At 33.4% G+C, this 10,316-nt stretch overlaps 1 protein-coding gene across 1 annotated transcript; it reads left to right on the forward strand.

Annotated features, from left to right (window-relative positions):
• Positions 1–937: 937 nt before the first annotated feature.
• LOC113522161 (uncharacterized) lies at positions 938–5,607 on the forward strand. Its single transcript, XM_052895476.1, has 5 exons — positions 938–1,117; positions 1,592–1,717; positions 3,098–3,262; positions 4,017–4,241; positions 5,466–5,607. Exons 1-5 carry the CDS (start codon positions 1,030–1,032, stop codon positions 5,585–5,587), a joined length of 726 nt encoding a protein of 241 aa, XP_052751436.1. The 5' UTR covers positions 938–1,029; the 3' UTR covers positions 5,588–5,607.
• The last annotated feature ends 4,709 nt before the right edge of the window (positions 5,608–10,316 follow it).

Here is a 10,316-nt window from a genome sequence, read left to right on the forward strand (position 1 = left end):
GTAATCTCTTTTTGGATAGTCAGAGGCTTTTATCTATTTATTGTCAGTCGAATAATTAATAACTATTTATTGTAATATCACAAAATACATTTCATTAATATTTTCTATTCACCATATCATTTATTATGCATTTATCAATATATTGCATGTGTCTCATATATATTTTATATTATATACTTAATTTTAGCACAAATATTTGTCTTATTATTGCTTGTTATTTAATTTCATTGTTGGGAACAGCACTCTTTGTATAGGCTCTTACGGAAGACCAGTGTCGGTGAGCCGTAAGGACTGATGCAGAGTAATATCTTTTTTAGTGGCTCGAATTTTTTTTTGTATTTTTATTGTTAGCTTTTATAATGTCTATATATCTCACTAAATACATTAATTTTCTTTCTTTTCTTTATTTCTTTCTTTCTTTTAATATTAATAAACAAATGTGCCAGTTAATTCACGATACTTTCACAGTTATGACGTCCTGTGGTAGTAGTACATCTGAGAATGGAACCTACTTCGTCAATTCTGGATACCCATCGGCTTACGACGGCACTGGTTCCTGTGAGCTCACGATAATCAAATCACATCCTGACGTTTGTCAAATTAGGTAAATCAATTATTATCTATTTTTCTTTAATGGATGAAAATGAAGTAGTCACACTGCGCTAACGGGAATGGATGAATTAGGAATGATATGTGAAGATGAAGCAGGTCAGTTGGCCCATCGTGACGAATTCCACTAAAATTAACCACGATGATTTCCAGGGGGAACCACGTGGAGGTCGACCTGATAGGGTATATTGCTGGCAATGGGTCAGTTAGACCCCACTACAAACAATCCCTTTCCCTCCGCTCGAAGGACTAATTAATTTTACTTCGATTAAGAAAAAAAAAAAGATATATTGAATGGACTGTATTGAAATATTATTTTATTATTATATATTGGATACCTGGACTCTTGTATAATTATTACAATATTCATATGTCCTTAGACTGGATTTCAATCGATTCTCTATCGCTGGCCCGGAGCAGATGAATCATGTGTGTAATCAGGATCAGTTCATTGTGTCAGGAGGTAATCCAGTTCCGGCTATCTGTGGTGTCAACCAGGGCAGCCATAGTAAGTATTGAACATATATCCTAGACACATTACGACGTAATCCATAGTTAAAAATGAGTCACAACTTGTTTATTTATTTATTTTTGACTAATTTAACATTTGTAGATCTTTCCCAGATTAATTTTTTTTTAATTTAAATTCATTTTTTAATTTTAAATTATGGTCATTTTTCTAACGATCACTGTTGAATTATATTTATGAAATAAACAGTAATATTACATACATATATCATAATGTAATATTTCAACCTGTACAACACTCTCATTGCTATCAATCAATTATTAACTTTCTCTTCTTTACAATAAAACTTTGTAAACATTACTGACAGTAGATGTAGACCGTCATTTAATATTTTCATGCTCTGTTTCCCCTTTTGTAATAACGGACACAAGTACATAATAGTAGTAATACATATATTGTAGATAATGTCACATAATGTAAACATTATAGTAATTCTTATTTTAATTTTTCCAGTGTACATAGACGCGGGTGTTGGTACCACGAATCCAGTTAAACTGACGTTTGTAACGAGTGGCAATTCATTTGAACGGATGTGGAAACTCAAAGTTACGCAAATTCCATGTAACACCATATACAAAGGTACAATTAGCACCATTGTAATTACAACCCGACTTTTTTCTACTGCTGAACTTCTGTCTTTCTCATTGACATGTTTAGAATTATTTTCCAGAGAAGCCTAGCCCCCTAATAAAGACGTAAATGCACTCTCAGAAACATCTTTGTGAAGCTATGATCAAAACCTGGTGTGGGTGTGAGCACCAGTCAATTCTGGGGTGGACACAGTTGCACCCTGACTCCTCATCCATCATATATGCCTATGGTCTTTCTCATATTTCGCCACAAAGCACGATCCCGTTTTTTGCACGTATCGACTCCCTGTAACGATGTTGAGGTTATCATTCTATCTAATGCAAGCCCTGTACTATTCATGCCTGCATTGCCTCTCCAACGCTTTATTTTTCTTATAATACTTAAAATAGCAAACAAGCTGACAGCCTACATATCGTAAAGCAGTGTCTGCCGCTTAAGAATATTAACAGCACCATAGACAGAGTACCCAGATGCTCATGGTACCCCTTATGTATTGTCATTATTAAGGAATGTGGTGTTATGTCTCCGTATTTTGTAAATTTGTTATAGTAAAATAGTGTTTTAATTTAATCCCACCCTTCTAAATGAAACATTGTCCTGTAAGCGACTGCTTCACGGCAGAAATATGGTTGAGACCCATGCGAACAACTTATACACAAAATTTCTTTTTGGTATAATGTGGTTATCTTTTAAAATGTCTTCCAAATTAAGATGTTCTCAATTCGTCTATATTTTTAACTAGCTCTAATCCTGCGGCTTCACCCGCGTAAATTGTTACCTAAAGTATCCTGTGTGCTAAATTAGGACATAACTTAGCCATCTAATTTCATTCAAATCCGTCTAGTAATATTTTCTTGAAAGACTAACAAACGTGCATCTATACTTAAAATTTTTCACTCTTAATTGTATTAATAATATTTATGTTAATAATAGGATGACTATGTTACAAGTTAACATCACCAGATTTGAACAGATTTTGTAATGCTAGGTGTAACTGCATGCAATGCAACTATGCACGCATGGTGTAGTGTTCCTCCTTTTAGCGGATATTTACATTATAAAATATACTTATGTTCTAAACTTCAGCTTTCAAGAGTTAGTATTTTTATATTTTTTTTTTCTATTTTATTAACGACTAGCTGTATCCAGCAGTTTCGTCCTTTGTTAACGATGTTATGGCTGTGAGTTGGTCAGGACAAATGATTTTATAAGTATACATGAAGCTGCTATTTTTAGATTAAAAAACTACTTATTTCGAAATTAAATCTTTCATAATAATCTTCACAATAATTATAATTTGTACTACAAACCAGCATTATTTATTACGACTTTCGTATTTTCTGTTTAAATGGAACCATTGTTTGTTAGCGGACGAAGGGTGTCTTCAATACTATACTGGTGTCTCTGGCCAACTTCGATCTTTCAATTACGACCCCGCGTCAGGTCTTCAGCTCAGTAACCAGGACTACGGTATCTGTATCAGGATGGAGAGGAACTTCTGTGGCATCCAGTACACTGCCTGCCCTGACACCGGTATACTCGTTTATATAAACTACTATTATAAAAATGATAGATTTTACTTTATTTCTTTGCAATGTATAAACAAAAATTAATTGATTTAAAAAATTATTTCACCTAAAAAAAAAACTACGTCACTTCACACACATTTGCGGCTTTATTTGAGCAGAGAATAGTAGATGCTTTTAAAATTGGATTTTGTAGTTTTTTCTTTAATTTATTTTATTTACGTTTGTAATTAATATTGTTAGACTTAGTTTTTTTTATATATGCAACTGTATGAGTCGTATAATGCTATGAGTAAATTCTTTCTATTTTTCTTTATTACCAGCTAGTAATTACGTTTGATATAGCCACCATCTATCGATATTACAATATATATTGATTTTCCTTAAAAACAAAATTTAGGAGATTCACTCGATTGGTACTGATAGTAATCCATGCTGTAAATATAGGACAAATATGTATCCAACTCGGCCCAAATTACAAAGAGATAGTGGATTTGAATTTCATCAAATCGATATGTTGAAAAATATATTTTAAACCTATTTTATTAACGACTTGCTATATCCAGCGGATTCGCCCTTATTAATCATTATATAAGGTATATTATGTGCTGAGTTACGATATAACTTATCCGTAGACCAAATTTCATTCAAATCTGTTAAGCAGTTTTTTGCGTGGAAGAGTAACAAACATTCATACATCCTTATAAACTTTCGCATTTATAACATTAATATGATATTTGAATTTGGAAAAATCTTTTCAGTCAACAATCGCTCCCGATCCTTCACACTGAGTGGTAACAGTAACAGTCCAGTGAACGCTATGATCGGCTCGGGGGCTGGCCCGAACAATTGCGCCAACGATTGGCTACTGGTGCCTTGCGCTGCTAATGTTGGCAGAATACAACCAGCACAGGCTCTTTGCACAGACAGGATTTGCGGTGGAACCTTCTCTGCAGATTTATCTATGCAACCGGCCACTGTACTGAGTAAGTTTATAAGTAAGACTATTTTAGAACGACGGGGAGGGGGAAGTGAATCCTCTGATAGCCGACAAAAAATCAGGAGCAAAGCCTTCAGAAATGGGCAAATTTATGACAAAGAGTATATATGCACTTTTGTCAAAAGTTCACCCTGCCCCTCAAGAAATAATCTTAAATACGTTAAATTTAATAATAGAGGACTGGGCAGCAGCGTCTCTCTTCCAACATCTCTAAAAGCCTAAGTGCGGTTGCCAGTCCACCTGCCAAGAGTGGCAACTACTGACAAAACTCGTCTTATGAGGAAGGCTTATGTACAGCATCAGTCAGTTAATGGCTCTAATGAAATACCTAGACAAAACATTTATATAAAATACTGTTAATTTAACGTCAATTATTACGGTATGCTGGCGACATCAAGGCTTTTTCGTCTAATTTCCCCAACCGTAAATGTAACTTAATACACGACTGGCAATTTGGGCTTGTTTTCCTTTGGGACATATATGACGTTATATTTTGCACCTGATGTCTCTCTATTTTAATAAAATTAGTAGTAATCTTATTGATATTATAGACTAGGTATCATTCGGGTGTAGTATTTCTTTTGTTTTATTTTTATTTTTCCCCGTAATATTTTTTTAAATAATTTCTTTCATATAAATCTTGTCCTGATAATTACAAACACACTCACGCTCGCGTTATAGTTGCTAAGGATGCAAATTGATCCCGAAACTAGTCGAGCTTTCTCGATCTAATTACACGTAAGTTAAACCAGCAGTTATTAGTATTAAAATTACAAACACAATAAGAAAAGCGTCAAATTGGTACAGTCATTCTGATATGAGATGTTTACATATTCGTATATTTGGCATTTGATTTTTATTTAAATAAATGTCCAAGTTTGCAAAAATATTTGTTTTTGTTTTGCTGTTTATGTATAAACGGATAAACGAATTTAAATAAAATTTGGTACAATACCCTAGCATGTAGGATACTTTAATATACTTATGATGGAGGATAAAGTCACGTGAAACAGCTAGTAATATTCATGTCGTATTTAGTATTTAGTGCATTAAAGTTGAGTTAAATAAAAATAAATAAATCAGTGGCAATTTTTAACAACTTTTATACAAATTTTCCCTTTAGTAAATAAAGAATTAATAATGTAGTTACTCAGTAAAATAAGTAATAAAACTATACGTGTACTTAATTAATTTTTTACTTTTTTTTCAGGTACTGTCAAACCTTTCCGTCTATGGTTTCATACAGACAATGTAGAAGCGCCTGTGGATATAGACAACCGAGGGTTCTGTTTAAATTATATACAACAACCCTGTACAAATAATGTTATTTAAGTATAGCTGAATAATTTATATATAGCATAGACTATAAAACTGTATTATTAGAGTAGAATAAGTGCTTAATTATTAAATTAAAACTTTTTAAATAAAACTGTGATATTATTGTATTTATTACATCAGCCATTGACTGTCCACTGCTGAACATAAGCCTTCCCTATAAGGAGAGTTTTGCCAGTGGTTGCATTTGAAGGCGTATTCACAACCGCAGTTAGCCTTTGGTGATGTTTCAAAAAGGACGCTGCTGTCCAGCCTTGATTATACTTTTAATCGCCTCTTACGACGTCTAGAAATACAAACTCCAGAAGAGAAATCCATTCTTTAGCTTTAGGTATAAGAAATAATTATTTTAAAATAAGTCTGTGTCTAATTTCTGGTTATATATTATTTATTATAGCATTTTAGTGACGTACGTATAAGTAATACGGGGGTATTGCCTACACGTAAACGTAGCCCGAAGGAAAAGCAAGCTGAAGTGGCACTGGGCGGGTGGTGGGCTGGTCACATAACTCGAAGAACTGACAACTGACCGGGAAGAAAGGTTCTTGAAAGGCAATTCCATATTAGTAAACGAAGTTTAGAACGAACCCCCAGTAGATAAGCAATGCCCTCAAATGCATTGCAAGGAATCAATGAATTTAGGAAGCTCAAGGCCATTCCTTATGACAGTCTATGGGAGATGTCTGTATTCAACAATGGACAGTTAATGGCTGATATGATGATGATGATACATATAATAACTATTTTTCATGGAAACTGTCACTAAAAATATAAAATCAAAGTTGCCACATTAATGTATCAGAAATAATTAATTAATTAACGTCAATGGTAACACAGGTTGACAACCATAACAATGACCCGAATACTCGTATTTTTAAACAAAGGGTCGGATTCTAATCACATATGCATGCAATTTGGTGGCATTACTTAAATGAACCTCTAAAATTGGGTTTGTGAATTGGTAAACCTTATAAATCAACCATTAAAGGGTTAATCTTGCAACTTACTAATCCTTTGTTTACTCTTAAAACCTTGTTCTCTTGAATCATAGTACAACCGACTATATTTCTCCCGTTTTCTCGTCGTTGAGGGTCATGAACATCTGAGGATCACCATTGTTCTCCAAGCAGTGTGATCTTCAGACATCCGTTTATACTTTTGTGTATACTTCATGTGGCTGGCACGATCACTATATCAGTGCATCGTGTTGGTGATGAACTTTCTCGATCCCTATTTCCTTCTATATCACTGATAACAATGAGCTTATCTTAATTGTCTAGGTCACATTTGGTTAAAAATTTCAAATATTTCAAAGTACTGAAGGCGTTGGTGCATGTAGGTGGCGATAGGCAAGTTTTCACTTTAAACCCGTCCAGAATCACAATATTATTACATATAAAAAAAATGTTAAAAAGTTATTTAATACTTTACATGTAGCAAACATTTAATCTAGCAAACATTTTATATTTTTATTTGTCATTTGAAATTTTCATAGAACGTAGTTACATAATATCAAGAAGTTCATAATAATTACTCCAGAGATTTCTCTCGGCAACTCAAGTTTAGAAGGGAAAACGAATGAATGACTGCAAATATCCTCATCCCTATGGAGTCATTTATTTCATTGTACTTTTTATTTACGTTGTACTTTTTATATTATAAATTAATACTTTATTTTTTAATTTCATGACTGTTATTTTTCAACCATAATTATATAATACAATAATAAAATACAAAATAGTATAATACAAGATAGCAAACAAGCATGTGTAATGTAAGCTCGTGGTAAATAGATGAAAACTGTAACACCACAGGCGTCACTGGTCATAAAACATGAAGATCTTGAGTCTTGAGTATCCATTTAACTGCCCTATCTCGCCATTTAAATTCACAGCGTGCAAGCAAGCTGCTTGGCGACAGAATTAATAAGACAGCGATACCTATGCAGTGGACTTCGTATAAAGTTTTCTTAAAAAATAAAATAATACGACCGATAATCATGTTCAATTATGTATACAAATTATTATGTAAATATATATTATGTAAATGTATACAATTATGTATATAAAAAGCGGAAAAGTTTGTTAGAATACACTAATATCTGGAACTACTAACTTATTAGTCGGATTTGAAAAATTTTGCGTTTGATTGCTTATTTCTTGAAAAAAGTTCTAAGCTATTTCACATGATGATATGACTGCGATCGAAGTCGCAGAATGTAGTTAGTAATTATAATGATGATGATACATCATCATCATCGGTTTTATTCACGTATCATCGGTTTCACGTATCATCGGTTTATCATCGGTTTTACTCACGTATGATAATCCATGGTGTTGCCCGATTAGTTTAAGAAACCCATGAGCATGAAATAAGGAAAAATATTTTTAATTAGCAATTTAAATTGTTGAACTCCGATTACACAAATTTCAGTTTGTATCAAAATTTAAACAACGGTAATTTGAACTGTCAATCAAATTATATCTCTCATTGGCATCACGACAGGCCATAAAAAAAAAATCCTTAAAACCACTATAAAGATACATTGCAATGTTTTTAAGATCATTCCATTTAGTGGAAAGGTATATAAATAATTATAAATCAGTACCCATGGTTATTATTACTTAATAATTTATTAAGGAGGTATCATAGGTGAAACAGTTTATTATGTCCATGGTACTGCTCATGTCTATAGGCGACGGTTACCACATTCCACCAGGTGGGCCGTTAGCTAGTTTGCCATTCTAAGTTGCATATAAAAAAATTATAAAAGCTGTAAACCTGTCTGTATAAATTTTCCCACTTTAAGGAAATACCTATTACGAATTCAAGTAAGGTTTTGTCCACTTTCATTCCGCTATAAATATGGATAATTCGGTTAGTGGAGTAATAATTTATGATTGTACAACGAGATTAGTCCCTTTGCGCTAGTATCCTAGAGATGAATTGTTGACCTAAATTATAGTTATTTGATGTTCCAATTAGTTTATATTGTCGCCTATTTCACCGTCGTATTGGTAACTCATAAATTTGATCATCAAAATTCATTGATATTTTTTTTATGATATTATCAGTGATTTTATTTATTTATTTAACTCTTTATTGTACCATAAATAAAAATATATATTGACAAGTGAATAATTCAAGTGAAATACAGTAACATAAATACATATTTTATTCTAGTACTGGAGTAAGATGTTACGTGATTAAAGCTCTTTTTTAAATAGAATCTTTGTAATTCCATCAAGCTTTTCTATTACATCTGTTTATTTGTATCTTGAAGCATCGTATATTTGGTACTTTTTTTATGCAGCGTGAAATGGCAAACAAGCTGATGGGCCACCTGATGAAAAGTGGTAACCGCGCCTATAGACATGAGCAATAATGGACATAACACATGCACTTTAGGTATACTCATAAAAATTTGAAAATATAATTATCTGTAAAATATTTTTTTCACTCATGTAATTTCATACATACTCTTTTTATTGTTGGAAAGGCAAACAAGCGGATGATCCACCTGATAAAGCGTCGCTCATGAATACCTATAACACGAGAGAAGTTTCTTGTGCATTGCCGGTCTTTTAAATGTTTATAGACACGTTTATTGAAACAGATTAAGGATGAAACTGAAAACGGAAGGTCATTTCACAACCTAGATATACGAGGTAGATATGAGTGGGATGCATGGACAATAGTACTATGCTACGCAGCCAAGAAATGAGAGTGAACTTCGGAGTTCAATCTCATTTCTTGGCTGCTTCTATACAACATTTCCCGTAGAAGAACATTCCTTACAAATATAGATGAAAATAATATGTTTATAGTACTTATTTTGTGAAATACAATAAATCAAACTTGAAGGAGTTGGATAGACCTTAATTAGGTCTATTATGGTTTCTCAGTTATCCATGTTTCTTATTTATATCGGGTGAAATTGTGAACGCAGTATGGTCCAGGTATAGATAGGCTACCCCTTTCTTTCCCATGGGTCGTAAGAGGCTACTAAAAGAATGAATCGTGGCAACTACTGGGAAAACTCTCCTTATAATAGGAGAGGGAGACTTTGTACAAAAGTCGATTGCTTGGGTACCTCTGTCCCATTCGTGTTTCAACCGTGAAGCAGTTGTGTTTGCATGGCTGTGTTTCGGTTTGAAGGGTGGGATATGGCGTGAATTTACAGGGTACAGAGAAATAACATCTAAGTCCTCAGGAATGGCAGCGCATGGGGGTATCATAGGCGAAACAGTATACTCTGTTATGTCCATGGTACTGCTCATGTCTATAGGCGACGGTTACCACTTTCCATCAGGTGGGCCGTCAGCTTGTTTGCCATTCTAAGTTGTATAAAAAAAGGAGGATGGTCAACATTGGACAATTAACGGCTAATATAATGGTGATGATGATGAAAGGGTTTCCCAAAGAAGGTTGACGTCAGGCAGGCGGCCGGTCGTAAAACTATAAGACAAATCCTTTAGTAATATGGATAAAACCATACAACGCCGACCCTAAATAATAATTGGGATAAGGATAGGAAGATGATAATGATAATGATGATGGAAGGCTGAAATTAAAATAGCATCTAATAGTGGGAGTGTTCTACTAACGAAACTAAACATTTTCACAGTAAAAATATCGGTCAAAAACGAGGAAAAAATTTAAGCTTTTTATTTTTACAAGGCACTTTCATTTATTGAATAAGTAGTGCTCGTATTCAATTTCCATT

The sequence above is a fragment of the Galleria mellonella genome, unplaced genomic scaffold (genome assembly GCF_026898425.1).
Source record: "Galleria mellonella isolate WM207_F2 unplaced genomic scaffold, CSIRO_AGI_GalMel_v1 utg28, whole genome shotgun sequence".
Taxonomy (NCBI): Eukaryota; Metazoa; Arthropoda; class Insecta; order Lepidoptera; family Pyralidae; genus Galleria; species Galleria mellonella.